General features: G+C 38.4%; 1 protein-coding gene across 6 annotated transcripts in view; it reads left to right on the forward strand.

Moving 5' to 3' along the window:
* The window catches only part of NAV3 (neuron navigator 3), an 821,282-nt gene that overhangs the window by 655,641 nt on the left and 149,601 nt on the right, over nt 1-16,040 (forward strand). For all 6 annotated transcript variants that reach the window (XM_078449654.2, XM_060656893.3, XM_078449653.2 and 3 more), the window contains 2 exons: nt 5,636-5,744; nt 6,445-6,828. In XM_078449654.2, coding sequence (XP_078305780.1) covers nt 5,636-5,744; nt 6,445-6,828 — 493 coding nt within the window. The remainder of the gene's footprint in view (nt 1-5,635; nt 5,745-6,444; nt 6,829-16,040) is intronic.

Here is a 16,040-nt window from a genome sequence, read left to right on the forward strand (position 1 = left end):
AAAGAATTAAACCTGACCAGTGATCTCTTTGTTTCTGATTCATACAACTGATGCTAAATGTAGATGTGTTGTTATTCTGTATGTAGACCCTCCTATTACAAGATGTTTTATGAGGCTCTCCGGAATCTTAGTGAACCAGCTTTAGAAGAAGAAAGCCTAGAGAGACAGCAGAGGCAAATATTGCTCAATTTTTCATGTCAGTTTGGCTTTAAAAGAGTAATGTTTCCACAGTTGTGGGAATAGTGATTCCTGAATCTGAATCTGAATACACCAGGTGCTTAGACATAGAAGATTTACTTCTTCACCATTGTGTGATTTCTGTGATGAACTGTTTCTCATAAAAGACCTCTATGCAGTACAAAGGCAAGAGAGGGAGTATTATTCCTTAAGGATCTTTTTAATTTTTTTTTTGATCTTCTGAAACTGTAGAATCAAATAATATTCATCTTTTGCCTTTAAAATAGTAGCGTTTGTCTTGTTCTAAGTACCTCTTACATAAGTATTTTCAAAGATATGAACAGAGAGCAGTCCCCTGGCAGGATTTGTTGGTTGCTCTGGTAAATTATAGCATGCTGTGCGTGGGTGTATGTATGACATTCGCCTTTTTGTGCATAAATAACTTGGAGCATTACTGTCAGAGGGCAATCTCTCAATAGAATTCTGTATGTTCCAAGGTTTTTAAACCAAACATCTGCTTATTATATTTATGGGGTTATTCTTTTTAAGGCTTCCCCCCACCCCAACTTATGCCAGTTTTTGAAAATGCAAGTGAGAAAGTAAGGAAGAGTTTATTCAAATAGTTGTGACATGAATAATCATGTCAGGATAATGAAGCACTCCAATGCAGTTTCCTAAATAATGATGCATGTTAAGTTGGTAAATATATCCAAGCCCAGAGCACACGGGAATTTCAAGATTTCTACCACGTGCTTGACTGGGTTCTGCTTCTGACTCAAAATGGCCTCTTCCAAGTGAATTTTTAGACAGAGTTCCTTGAGTTCCACTCTTTAAACTTGTGTATCCTAATAGATTAGACTAAGGTCTGTGCTATAACTTTACAGGGGAATTTTAAAAGATAACTAGCCATGTTTTTGCTATTTTCTGCCCAAAATATCTGGCTTGAGATGAGTTGAAAAATTTCCATCCAACTCATTGTTGGGGTCATCTACAAAATTAGGGTTCTCAAAATACATCAGGCAGCTGTACTCTAAATACCATTTGCAAAGTGGTTGGTGTAGAGGATATAATTCTTTGTGAACCAGGTTCATTCATATGTAATTTGATTTCCTATTAAAAGATGACAGTGCTGAGAGTCTTAATTACAATGTATATAATTAAAGCCTTTAATGTAAGAGCAGGACCACATATTAAGCAAAAATGCAGAAGCCACTATTTTTCCTGAATGAAGCCTCTTGAGTGTCAGACAGGATAGTAAGGCCTTACACACATTTTCCCAAGTGGTATATTCTGTGATTATCTTCGAGTTTTTAACATTGTTGTAAACTGCTTTCTCATTGCTTATAAAGTGTCCTTTGTAAGTGAGGCTAAGAGTAGGGCTAAACTGAGCCTTAGTGGAACAGAGATTATGAAAGTGAGAGGGGATACAACGCTTTTGAGACTAAATTAACTTATCGTGTGTTTTTTCTACTAACTTTTGTTGTTACTGAATAATTCACTTTATTTGTGCTTTTACATTTGGCCTTTTCAGTTGAACTTCCTTTCTCTCCCCCAATCTTCTAGACATCATTTGGATACACATTTATAGGATGTTTTAAGATTTGTGCAATCCTTAAGGGGATTGTAGGTGTATTTAATTGTATTTTGCCTTTTATGGGTCATTGAGAACATTTACTGTGATAAATGTTGATTTGATTGTTATCTTTCTTAACATGAATGAGGCAAAAATTATGTTTTGCTCAATAAGGACCGGGAGAAAAGATCCATTTGTCTGATTGTCATGAACAGTGCAGTACCCTATGAGCAAATATCATGAATGAATAAAACCAAAGGAGGGAAGAAGGTGTGGTTTTGTAATATGAGAGAAGCTATATAAACAAAAATGGATTCAATTGGAAAAATTTAGGATCTAAGATGCCTGTTGGATTGGAAGAAGGACATTTAAAATGAGCTGAGGGGTGCCTGGGTGGCTCAGTTGGTTAAGTGTCCGACTCTTGGTTTTGGCTCCGGTCGTGACCTCTTCGTTCATAGGCTCGAGCCCCACATTGGGCTCTGTGCTGACAGCGCAGAGCTTGCTGGGTCTCTCTTCCTCTCTCTTTGCCCCTTCCTCCAAAAATAAATAAACTTTTTAAAAAGTAAAAAATAAATAAATTAATTAATTAATTAAAGGAGCTGGGGTGCCTGGGTGGCCCATTCAGTTAAGTGTCTGACTCTTGGTTTTGGCTCAGGTCATGATCTCATGGTTTTGTGGGTTCGAGCCCCACATTGGGCTCTAAGCTGACAGAGTGGAGCCTGCTTGGGATTCTCTGTCTCTCTCTCGCTCTACCCCTCCCTGACTTGCACTGTCTCTGTCTCTCTCAAAATCAACTTAAAAAAATTAAAAAGTATATAAATAAAATAAAACATATAAAAGGAGCTGAAGAAGATGTGAAAAAACATTTAGTGAAATGGAATGTCTGAAAACACAGTGTTTCTATAATTTATATTAAAAAGATATTGAGGGGCACCTGGGTGGCTAAATTGATTAAGCAGTCGACTTCGGCTCAGGTCATGATCTCGCGGTCCGTGAGTTCGAGCCCTGCATCAGGCTCTGTGCTGACAGCTCAGAGCCTGCAGCCTGTTTCAGATTCTGTGTCTCCTTCTCTCTGACCCTCCCCCATTCATGCTCTGTCTTTGTCTCAAAAATAAATAAACGTTAAAAAAATTAAAAAAATAAAAGATATTGAAAGAAATTAAGATATCAGTGTTATTACATGAGTTGACAAGTGGCTGACAGCCAACCTGATTCCAGTGTAGAAGTTCTCACAGAGGGAAGGGGACCAGGGCCAGAGGACATGTAAAGGTATATTCTACCACCTCGTGTAAGGTCAATGACTACATCCCTTCTTCCTTCCAGTAAAGATTATCTCAACAACTCCCTCCTTTAAGTCTTGTCATTTCTTGGGGGACCTGGGTGGTTCACTCGGTTAAACTTCTGACTTGGGCTCAAGTCATGATGTTGCGATTCGGGAGTTCGAACTCCATGTCATGAGTGCAGAGCCCGCTTGGGATTCTCTCTCTCTCTCTCTCTCTCTCTCTCTCTCTCTCTCTCTCTCCCCCTCTCTCTTTCTTCCCCTCCCCCACTTGTGCATGCTCTCTTTCTCTCAAAAAAAATAAATAAACTTAAAAAAAGAAGACTTGTCATTTCTTACTATCACTTAGAAACTTAGGTATATTACTGTATGAAATCTTATATTCTGATATTGGCTTTAGTGCTTCTCTGATTTTGTCCCATTCTTCACTATTTCTTTTGCCCACTTTGAGTAAAATCTCTTCTTGACCTCTGACTTTCCTTTGGCTGTAATTATATTCTGCCCTTTAAGATTTTCCTTAAAAAAATCCTTCTTTGTCTTCAGGGTTTTACCAGATTATTTTGAAGTAAAAGGTAGGCTTTCTAGCCATTTCTAAAATATGATGTTATATTTATGAGAAGGATGGGAATAAGTTCCAGAAGTATCATGATTAGAATCTTAAGGGTTATTAACAGTTCCGAGTCGTAAAGTGATGTTAGTTTATAAGGTTAAGGATTGTGTTAACTTGAGTTAGTGTAGGAAAAGTTGATGCCATGTGCATGAGGGTACGAAATATATTTTTCTAGCTCTTGAAAGTATATTTAAGGACCATTTTTATACTTTCAAGTTTGAAATAATAATGCTACTTTTAAACATATTTTAATCATTCAAATAATTTATAAATTAAAAAGTAGAAATTTATGGACTGGAAGCAAAATGATGGTTGTTTTGGCAACCATCCAGGAGGAGGAATAATGAGCAATGTAGTAATGTTTGGGTGAAGAAGAAAACAGAGGAATCAGCAGTTGTGTCTTCTGGTATTTAACTGCCCATGGTGAAGGTAGTATAAAGTTGTTCTGTCAGTTTCAGAGCCACTAGGACCTCTGGATGGAAATGAAAGGGAGGCAAATTATTCATCCTCAGAAATGTTTTCACAATTAGAAGTTTCTAATAGAAGGAGCCATCTCTTCCTGAAGAGGAAGGCTTTCCAGTCTTAGAGGTTTCAGGCAGAGGCACATGGCTGTCACCCGTGTGAGGCATAGATCATGTGAGGCATAGATGAGTTTCCTCACTGGCTGAGCTAAGAAGAAGCATTCTCTGGAATCCCTACCAACTCTATGATTATACTGTAAATGTTAAATGGGTGTATTTGTTGCGTATGTGTCTTTTTTTTTTTTAATCTGGCATAAATTCTGAGGAAGAAAATGAACATGTCAAATATCTACTTCTATTCTTGAAACAGATTGTAGATATGTATCTTGACTTGTCTATAGTGGCAGTCTTCCTACTGGAGTTTAATATATGCTATTTTCTACCTTCACTTTCCCTCCACTTTTTCCTTTGCTTCCATTCCCTTCTCCTTCCCACCATCCCCTTCCTTTGCCTTCCTATTCTTCCCCTCTCCTTCTCATACCTTCCCTCCCTTTACTCTATCAGTGCCCTGCTCTCCCTTCCTGTCCTCCCTTTATCAGTGTCCCTCTCTCCCCCCCTGTCCTCCTGCATCTTTCCTTCTTGTTAAAATTTCCCATCACAGAACATCCTTTTGAGCCCAAACTGAACAGAAGAGAAACTGTACCTCCTCTGCCATCTCCCCATGTTCTTCTCATTATCCAGATAGACAAGTTTCAAATGGCCACTAGCCTGGAAGGTGTTACGTTGCATAATCAAACTGGTTTTCTGGCACCTCTACCTCCAAATGATGGGTAGTGGTTGTGTAAGGCCAGCATTTGTCACACTGGCAGAGCTGCTGGTCTCGTGCCTATTAAACACATGCTGACTTGAGATGCCAAGGACTTTACTGGAACTGTAATGTCACATGTGGATGCTGTGAGTCCCTGTGGAAAGCGGGGAAGGAATTGAGAATAAAGCTATCCGATGTTGTGAATTTTGATCCATGAGTCTAATAAAATAAAAGACTTAACAAATGTATTGCTTCTAAAAGAAAAGGCCTCTATCTTACTCCCCAGAGTCCAAATGTATAATTGCTACCAGGTAAGTTTATCTTACTATTCTGAATATACCTAGAAGTAAGTAATTATGGAGATAATTAGAATCCCAATAATTTCAGTTTTTTTTTAAATTAAGCTCGGTAACATGCAGTACTCTACAGTGTATTGCTGAATTAATCACTGTCACTTTGCAATGATCAAGGTCACAAATCTATAAAGTATTATTGGATTATCATCACTTCTTATCATCAATTTATTACTTGTAATGTCACATTTGTTTCTATTCACATTTTATTTGTAGAAAGGAGAATCATAATTTTCAGATAATAGGCATTTGGAATGTCCTACCTTTATTTTATTTTTAAGGAGAGGAATTTGTATTACTTATCTATGTATACAGTTATTCTGAGACCAGGAAATGACTTGACTAACAAGTTTATTATTGTGTTACTTTTTTAGGTGAAGATCCTGAAACAAGAAGAATGAGAACAGTTAAAAACATAGCAGACTTGAGGCAAAATTTAGAGGAGACTATGTCCAGTCTTCGTGGGACCCAGATAAGCCACAGGTTTTGTTTTTTGTTTTTTGTTTTTTCTCAGTTCTACATTTCTTTGGGCCAATAAAGACAAATGACAACCGAGCACTAACTTCTTATAATGATAAAGAATTTAATTTTCCTTAACTGTTTTCTCACTTAAATTTTACATGACATTCAACTGGTGACTTCTTAGCACAAACCCAGGGACTTTTTTTCTCCTATCCGTCTCTTCTTTAATAGAATGCCCCATTCAAACTGAATTAGCTACTGAAATTGCCACCATCACTACTAAGTAGATTCGCATGCCTGTGCCATGGACAGTTGAAATGCATCTGGCAGGGGGGAGGGGAGGGGAGAGAGACTTTCAAGAATAATTTTGGTCAACTTCGAGAATCGTTCTGAGAAGCTGTAAGGGGTTCGGTTCAGGGTTTGTTGAAAGTGTGAAACAAAAATTTGCTTTATCTAAACTGTGATGATGACCTTTCTTTTGAACGCCCGAAAGTAAAACAAACAAACTTCAGAATGCCCCTCCCACATTTCGACCTCTGCAGAGGTGTCTTGCATCTCATAAGAATGCCGAGATAACGTCTCACGATGAGTGCATCATTTGGCTTACCTGAAAATGGCATGCTTCTAAGAAACTCTAGCCTTTCCAGTCCTCATGTATTGCATTCTCAGTCTATGACCCCAAGTGAATCAGAGTTTAGTGACTTCTTCGCTTTGTTGACAGCACCCTGGAGACAACATTTGACAGCACTGTGACAACAGAAGTGAACGGAAGGACCATACCCAACTTGACAAGCCGCCCCACTCCCATGACCTGGAGGTTGGGTCAGGCGTGTCCTCGACTTCAGGCTGGAGATGCCCCTTCCCTGGGGGCTGGCTACCCTCGCAGTGGTACCAGCCGACTTATCCACACAGACCCCTCGAGATTCATGTACACAACGCCTCTCCGTCGAGCAGCTGTGTCTCGACTGGGAAACCTATCACAGATGGACATGAGTGAGAAAGCAAGCAGTGACCTGGACATGTCTTCTGAAGTTGACGTTGGTGGATACATGAGTGACGGTGATATCCTTGGGAAAAGTCTCAGGGCTGACGACATCAACAGTGGGTAAGTGGCCCTGGGCTCTACCAACATTATGTGAACAGGGAGGGTGGTCTCCTAAGATGCATTAGCTATAGGAAGGGTATATAGGTGAGCTCACAAAGTCATTAGAAAACATAATAAATCAAAGGTTATTTGGGGGTATATCAGGCCCTCTCGTCTGCTCATTCCTGAAAAGTAAAATATCTAAAATTTCTATAAAATCTTTTCATTGTGAGCCATTACATTTTTCTATTGTTAGTTTAGAGAAACAAATGTGCCCTGGGCTTTTCAGAGTGATTTTCACATGCTTCTTAAGTAACAGATTTTGTAGTGAAAGATGTGGGAAGGGGACAGGAGGAGTTTTGCTGAGCTGCTGCAATTTTTTTTTGTTTTAATTTGGCTTATCAAAGCTGCCTATAACTGCTTGGAGGAACAAATATTTTCTAGCATTCTTCAGTTATTCACCTCGAATTGAAAGCTTCAATCTCTTTTGATGAGATTTTTTTTTAAATCTTAGCCTTTGTTGTTGTTGTTGTTGTTTTTTTTTTTCTGTTTCCTATCATATTCCAAAAAAACACTGTTGTGATTATAAAACTTTTAAAGATTTTGGCAGTTTGGAATATTTAGTTCAATCTGAGCATGAACGAAGGCAATAGGAAACTCTGTTAAAACTGCTTCTATTAATTATAATTCCCTACAGACAAGAAAACTGGTCTGAGCTGGCCATAATTGTGTAATGCTGAAGAAAGGCTGGACTTGCATTAGAACTCAGATATATCTGACTTCAAAACCTAGGGTCTGTGATATAATGAAAAGCTTCCCAATCAATTTTGTCATTTTCATGGGAGTCTGGGTTTTGACTTATTCTTTGTCCTTAGACATCTGAGAGGACCAGTAACGGAAATCATTCTCCTGTATGAGTAACCCTGACTTCATTCATGAAAGGAAAGGGAAGGAAAGGAAAGGAAAGGAAAGGAAAGGAAAGGAAAGGAAAGGAAAAAGAAGAGAAAAGAAAAGAAAAGAAAAAAAGAAAATCTTATTTGAAAGGTGACAAGACCTTAAAATAACTCAGACAAGCTTTAGATCAGATTTATAGCTCTGCTCTGTATCCAGTGTTTCCTTGTGACCACCTTCGTGGTAGCTAAATTCCAACAATTTAGAATTAGGGAGACAGATGGTGGTCAGTTAGGGTAGGAAATAGTTGAGTTGCCACTGGAGTCAGAGTGCAATTTAAATTCCTTTTGACCATAGCTATCTGTGGACCGCTTGGGGCCTTAAGTTATCCAAACTCCTTTTTGTTATCTGTAATAAGGATAAAATGGCAGAATCTCTCCAAAACCATTAGGAATCGAGGAAATAATCTACAAAATTGTACTTCCACAAAGCCTGTCACAGTATGAGTGTTGAATAAATGTGTCACTATCATAATTCCATTTATTATCATTCACACTCATACTGATTTATGGATGCTATTGTTATCATTTTTGTACATGTTAGATGCCACCTAGGAGGGAGTGCCCAGTATAGGGAGCATGATGGCAATGCAGGAACATCTAAGGCATGAACTTTTTCTCCCATCTCTCTCCTTTCTCACCCATTCTTTCCACTCTCCCTCCTATATCCTCTTTTTTCTTTCTTTGTCTCTTTAAATGAGAGCATATGTGTGTATTCACTTTCTATATTTACTACTGGATGAAGATTTAACTATACACATAAATATCATATTTATACACACATGTATATGCATATTTATATATACAGAGACACATATACATATATGTGTATATATATAATATACAGACACATACATAAGCCGTCAATCTCATTATTTACAGTAGTTACATTCTATAAAATCACTACATACACTGAATTAGTGAACACTGAACCATTGCTCCTAGGGGAAATACAGATATAGTTCCTGTGATCTTTTGGTCATAATAGTTTCATCAAACCATCAGAATATAGTCTTGTTGTATGTGTATTTCAATTTAAAGCGAGCTTATTTATTAGTACATATTGTAGATACATATTGTAGATTCATTATTGTAGATATTATTAATACATATTGTATTGTTAATACATATTGTAGATACATTAACATTGAGCTCATGCCTAAAAGCAGTATAATCCATGCCTGCATGAAGCTCATCTAACACATATTTTTCCATAAGGCACATCGCAGCCTTCCTACACTTGGGAACACAAGGGCACTTCAGCACTACACTCGGGGGCCATCTTAACACCAGAATCTCAAACAGGAAGCACAAAAATGTGAAAAATGTGGCTCTAAATAGACTAAAGAGGACACATTGGCAGTAGGAGAGCTGAATCAAGAAGGCAGAATATCACCTTATTTGACCTCAGCCTGGAATGTCCTCATGAGCAACTTAAATTTCTCTCTGTTCTGTGCCTATCCGTGAGTGACCATGAATATGTTGCAATTATTGATTTGGGGCTTCAAAGTTTAGCCAGTAAGCAAATTTGCAAATGTGGTATTTATGAATAATTAGGATTGACTATATTTATTTATAAACAAGTAAAATGTTTATCTGGAGAGGGAAAGCATATCTTGGGAGCAGTTTAAACCAGAAATCAATGGACATTGACAATGTAACGTGTGAGTCATTTCAAAGGTCTCATACAGAAAAAAAACTGAAGAGTTCATAGTAGGGAGAAAGTGCTAAATACAGGCATGAAATAGAAAGGAGGGAATAAGAAAAGGAAATAGTTTAGTTATAGTCTCTGATTTATTTTTTTATTTTTTATTTTAGAAAAAAGACAGAGCAAAGGAGGTGCAGAGAGAGAGAGAGAGAGAGAGAGGGAGAGAGAGAGAGAATCCCAAGCAGGCTCTAAGCTCAGCTGGAGCCCAAGGCAGGACTCTATCCCATGATCCTGGGATAATGACCCAAGCCAAAACCAAGACTCTGATGCTTAAACCACTGAGCCATGCAAGTGCCCCTACATTCTGTCACTGAAATACTGAAATAGCTATGGGGGTACCTGGTTCAGTTGGTTGAGCACCCAACTCTTGATTTGGGCTCAGGTTATGATCCCAGAGTCATGGGGTCCCTCCCCACTCTCTCTTGTGTACTCTGTCTCTCTTTCTAAAAAATAAAAATAAATAAATAAATATCTAAAGAGGAGGGAAATGTAATAAGAGCATGTTTGTAAAAAAAAGTATAAATATTGTAGAAAGAATGTCATTTGATAAGCTTCACTAAAAAAATAATTTTCAAAGTCACAGGGACACTTGGATTGGATGATATTCACTGACCTTTTCCCCAACTGAGATTCATGGAATCTGAGTACTTAATTTTGAGAGATAGGGACTATTATGACCGGACCTCAATAACATTATGCTAAAAAGTTTACACAGTGTACTCTAAACAATTGAAAGCAGATTATCGAATAGTCACAGAATAAGATATGATGATGGTTTTTGAAAACCCCCTTTAGGGTAAATCTGCAAAATGGATTGAGGGGAGCAGCTCTGATGGCAGGTTTCAGACATTACTGCAAAAGTCCACGTCCAAGTTTTGTAGTCCAGAAACATGACAGTGGCCTTGACAGGGGTGAAAGAAGGAAAGAATTTGAATGGGAGGTACCAGAGAGGAGAAATGTACAGAATTAATGATAGGCTACTCATGAGGGCTTCAGAGAGGCAGAGAATTCAGATACGATGCCCATTTTGTAAGCACAGGAGGTAGAAAATTATACCTTTAGAGAAAATAGGCAGACAGAGAGAAATGATTTTTATTTTTGAGAAAGCAGAGAGGAGATGCTGAGTGTAGAGTTTCCAATGTAGAGTTGGAGACAGTGTGGTATAAAAGTTTGTTGTTGAAAATGCAGAAGTAGTTTTCAGGGTAGAGCTACGATGGAGAGTGTGGTCTCAGAGAAGACAGTAGAACTTGTGGGCATGAGGACTCCTGGGGAAAGAATGGAGAGACAGAAGAGGGATCTTCAGCTGAAGTAAATACGGGTGTATGTATCCAAAAAATATCTCTAAGTTCATCCTATGTGCCAAGCAGCATTTTGGGACCGTGTGTGCAGTGGTGAGCAATAGAGACACAGCGCCATGTGACTTACGTGCGGCCTTTTTTGTTTGTTTGTTTGTTTTTTAATTATCGTCAAGTTAGCTAACATACAGCATATACAGTGTGCTCTTGGTTTCGGGGGTAGATTCCTGTGATTCATCGCTTACGTATAACAACCAGTGCTCCTCCCAACAAGTTCCCTCCTCAATGCCCATCACGCATTTTACCTCCCCCGCCCCGCCCATCAACCCTCAGTTTGTTCTCTGCATTTAAGAGTCTCTTATGGAATTGCCTCCCTCTTTGTTTGAAACTGTTTTTCCCCTTCCCCTCCCCCATGGTCTTCTTGTTAAGTTTCTCAAGTTCCGTATATGAGTGAAAACATACGATACTTGTCTTTCTCTAACTGACTTATTTCACTTAGCACGATACCCTCCAGTTCCATCCCTGTTGTTGCAAACGGCAGGATTTCATTCTTTCTCATTGCCAAGTAGTATTCCATGGTATGTATAAACCACATCTTCGTTTTTAAAATATTTTTGTAGACGCTCGTTTATTCAGTGAACGAACGTGTCCTATATACACACATGTGTGTGAGTGTGTGTGTATAGATTCTTGGATCAGGAGTTTTTCCTTAAGCTAATTTTTTGAAACAGCTGAGTTCTGTATGTAATAATACATATTACAGGCATACTTCAGTTGGGAGTGTGTACCATATAGTCTCTCAGAGAATAAGATGGATGGAAGTTATTCTGCTTCTGGCCCACCAGGCTTCCAGTGTCACCCTGAGCATTGATATTCAACAGGCAGATGGAAAAAGAGAGGCAGAACTGCGGTGTGAGAATATTCCCTACGTACGAGATCTGGAGGTTGCGCGTATGACTTCTACCCACACTTCCTTATCCAAAACGGCTCTGTTGCCACATCTACCTGTGAGGGAGGCCAGGAAATCTGGGTTAGCTGTGTGCCCAAGAGGAAGAGGAAGTTGGTTGAGGAGGGCTAGCTAGGTTCTGCTGAATTCACTCCTGAGAAACACAAAAAAAGTCATATCCATTGTCCTTCCTACTTGTTTCATACCTCAGTGGAACCCATTTCAGGCTTCTGTTCATTTTTGTTCCTGTCCGTGTTTCAAATGAAGTCTTGGGAGTGTTTTACAAATGGGCCCATTTAAGTATCATCACTGGTTCACATGTTATATTTTTGTCATCAGTATTCGGTATATTTAAAAAAGGCTAAAAATAACACAAATCCTGTATGAAAACTTCCCCTGGTGTGGTTGACCTGTTTGGCATTATGCATTTTCTCTTTGCCGTGGCAGAGTACAGAACATGGACATGTAAGGCATGGCTCAGAATGCTGTCCCCTGGGCAGAAGGTGACTAGCCGTGATCAGCAGGTGGTATGGCTGGTTTCAGCTCAAGTGGGATTGAGGGGTCTTGTGTGGAGGACATCCCACGGTGTGCTGCACTTAATTGCTCACCAGTCTACACACAAAAAATTTGGTATCCCTAGGATGTAGCCTGATGCCTCAGCCTAGAATTAAAAGGTGGGAAGACAAGAGGACTAGAGACATCCCAGGAGAATTTTAATTTGATGATGTTTTAAGCAAGAAAAAGGGGCATAGAAATTGTGCTACGATTCATGAAGAAATTGAGTCACAAGGTTAATTTTCTGTTCCCAATTTTTAAAAAAAGTACGTTTCACTGATTAAAGGGACAAAGAGCTCAAAAGACATAGTAAAGAATGAAGGTGTTTAATTTAGGATTTTTCTTTTCTCCTGTAATCACAAGGAATGTCATGAAGTGAATGGGAATGGAGTTTCATTTTCTCATGTACCTTAAGTAGAACTCTGAAAACTAGTTAATCGGCATTCTGAGAATTCAGAATTTCCTGAAGCATGTAAAGACTTATCTCTTTCTTCTCTTTTTAAAATTACTTTAAACACTTGGGGAATGTGAATCTGCCAGTAATTAGGAATTAGTCAGAGAAAGCCTCTTGCTTATAATGAGGCCCTGAAAAAGTCTCCATTTATGAAGCAAAGAAAGAACATGCTGGAAAATTGGGGAGAAAGTTACATATTTTAACTGGGTGGAAATTGAAGTTATCTGCAGATGTCACAGTGTAAATAGCTGGGCCAGAATATAACCTGAAATTCTACTTAAAGTCACATGGCCCAAACACAGAGTAATTTAATTCTGGGCAATTAACTTTTTGGAAAGGGAGGTGAATGCTTTGATCCTTCTCTCTGGATCCTCCCTCAATTCTCACTTAGTAAACTTGGTGATAGGAAGTATGACTAACATTGGAAAGGGCAGGGTTAAAGCAGTGAGTTGAAAGGGTTTATATGGCAAACCACAGGTTCCTAATCCTAATGCTTCAATTAATTGCATATTGAAGATATGAGAGTTGTGTTTAGTGAATGTGGAGATCCTAATGGAAAAATAGCTGGTAATAATAGCCAACACTTACATAGCACGTACTAAGTGCTAGACAATGTTCTTTGCATTTTACATGTGTTAACTCACATATGATTCACCATAAGTCTCACAGGGAAGCCTATCATTACTATCTCCATTTTATAGATGAAACAACTGAGGCCTGGATAGTTTAAGTGACTTTAGCTAGAACTCAGAAAATTTGTTAACTGGCTTCTGGGAATTCAAAATTCCTTAAAGCATGCAATGCTGGACTTGAACCTAAGCAGTTTGGCTCCAGTCTGTACTCAGCCATCATGACATACTGACCTTGTGAGATTGTCTCCATGTCTGCATGTACACATTTCTCTCCTAGGAGTTGATTTTTTATAATATAACAGAGCTTCACAGCAAGCATTCATTATTGGTATAGTTTTTTTTTTTTTTTTAAACTAGCATATTTGTTCTAGGGGACAATACTTAATATTATCTGTGTTCAGCTAAAGGAAGATGCTGAACTAGAGTGCCTTTGAGGTTTAAAAACAAATCCAAAAACTTTAGATGCCTCGCATGTTCATATCATTAAAAAGTAGTTCGTTGTAACAGTCGCTGATAAGAAATTCGAATGTAAAAACACAGAATTCTAGTAAGTTGTGGTACATGCATCGGTTTTGAATCTTGCCAAATCCCCACAAAAACAGACAAAGCAACTAAACAGCAAAGCAAAATCACAATTATTGTTTATACATAAAAGATGATGACAGGGGTGTCTGGGTGGCTCAGTCGGTTAAGCGTCGACTCTCAGTTTCGGTTCAGGTCATAATCTCATGGTGTTGTGAGTTCGAGCCCCACATCAGGCTCTGTGCTGACAGCTCAGAGCCTGGAGCCTGATTCTGATTCTGTGTCTCCCTCTCTCTCTGCCCGTCCCCCACTCATACTCTGTCTCTCTCTCTCTCTCCCCCCCCAAAAAAATAAATAAAAAACATTAAAAAATTAAAAATAAAATGGATGAGACAATGATACACATGAGAATAGCTGATTATAAAAATGTAATTTTGAGTGAAGGAAAGAAGTCACAAGAAAACATGTAGTGTGACTCAATTTATAGGAAGTTCAAATCCAGGAGATGCTAAACAATTTAGTTTTAAGGATACATGCCTATGTGGCAAAGATATAAGTAAAGGAGTGCTTACAAAATCCAGAACATTAGCTATCTCTGAAGGGGAGGTTTGGGGATATGAGGGGTGGGAGGCTATATGGCGATTGCAAAAACTGTAAATGTCCTCTTTCTGAAGCCAGGTGGTAAGTACATGAAAGTTGATATTATTTTTATTATTATTTGATATGTATTTTTATACCTTATATATCTGAAAAAAATATATCTCCCTCTAAATTTTTTTTTCAAAAAGCATGAAATTGCTATGATGGTACAATTGTATATCTTTCTGTTCATTGAGAAATGAAAGTAGGATTAAACAATATAAAAAATAAGATTTTTAGGGGAGCCTGAGTGGCTCAGTCAGTCAAGTGTTTGAGTCGGTTTCGGCTCAGGTCATGATCTCATGCTATGTGATATCCGTGCAGAGCCCACTTGGAATTCTCTCTCTCTCCCTCTCTCTCTGCCCTTTCCCTGTTCTGTCTCTCTTTCTCAAAATAAACAAATTTAGAAAAATAAGATTTTTACAAAGTTTCTCTATTGCAGTGAATTCCAGACATAATTAGAGCATAATGATACCGATTCACAGATTTGAACAGACTCCATCTTGTAATAGCTGAGTGTGGTGAGTGACGAGCGGCACGTATCTATATTGTTGATTGGGTAGACGGTGTCTTTGCCTTTAACTATACTAACACACACACAAGGAACACGAGCCTTAGTGATGAAGATAACATATGGTCAGTTTATACTAGATTTGAGATGCTTATGAGACATCCACCTATCCATGCCTTGGAAGCAATTTAATACCTTATTTTACAACAAGGTGAAATGATATGGGCTAGAAATACTAATTTAGGTAATAGACACCTAAGGCAAATATGCCATAAGTATGCAAATTTGCCTGTACAGAAAGAAGCAGAGTAGCAGTGTAAGTGAGGAAGAATTAGGAAATGCTTTGTGAGACTATTTTTTCATGTGAATATTTTTTTATTTAAAAAAATTTTTTAATGTTCATTTATTTGTGAGGGGGAGAGAGAGAGAGAGAGGGGGAGAGAGAGAGAGATGAGTGTGAGCAGGGGAGGGGCAGAGAGAGAAGAGAGGGAGGCACAGAATCCGAAGCTCAGGCTCCAGGCCCTGAGCTGTTGGCATAGGGTCTGACACGGGGCTCGAACTCATGAGTCGTGAGATCATGACCTGAGCTGAAATCTGACACTTAACCGACTGAGCCACCCAGGCACCCCTCATAGCTTATAGAATTTGAATGTGACTAAAATTATTCTAATACTTTCACATTTTGAGATAATTTATTTTTTTTGTCAGTAACCTTCACGATTCTTTTGCAGTTTTTTTGTGCTAACAATCTTCCCTGTGATTGTTATCTCTTCTTAAACGCATCTTGGCTGTCAGTTTTGCAGTTTAGTTATAATGTTCTTAGGAAATCATTTTTAAAATTTTATATTATTCTTTCAAAATGATTCCCTAACATTTATAGCTCCCAAGACTATAGCATAATTCTTGTAGAGGAACTATAAAATTCATGTTCTTTTAGATTTTTAAATCCTCCAGAAAGAATGAAAAGAAGGAAGAATTACCAAGATAATTTAAATCAGATATTTGTCTTGTGTGGTGCCTG

Source organism: Panthera onca, chromosome B4 (genome assembly GCF_046562875.1).
Source record: "Panthera onca isolate mPanOnc1 chromosome B4, mPanOnc1 haplotype 2, whole genome shotgun sequence".
Classification (NCBI taxonomy): domain Eukaryota; kingdom Metazoa; phylum Chordata; class Mammalia; order Carnivora; family Felidae; genus Panthera; species Panthera onca.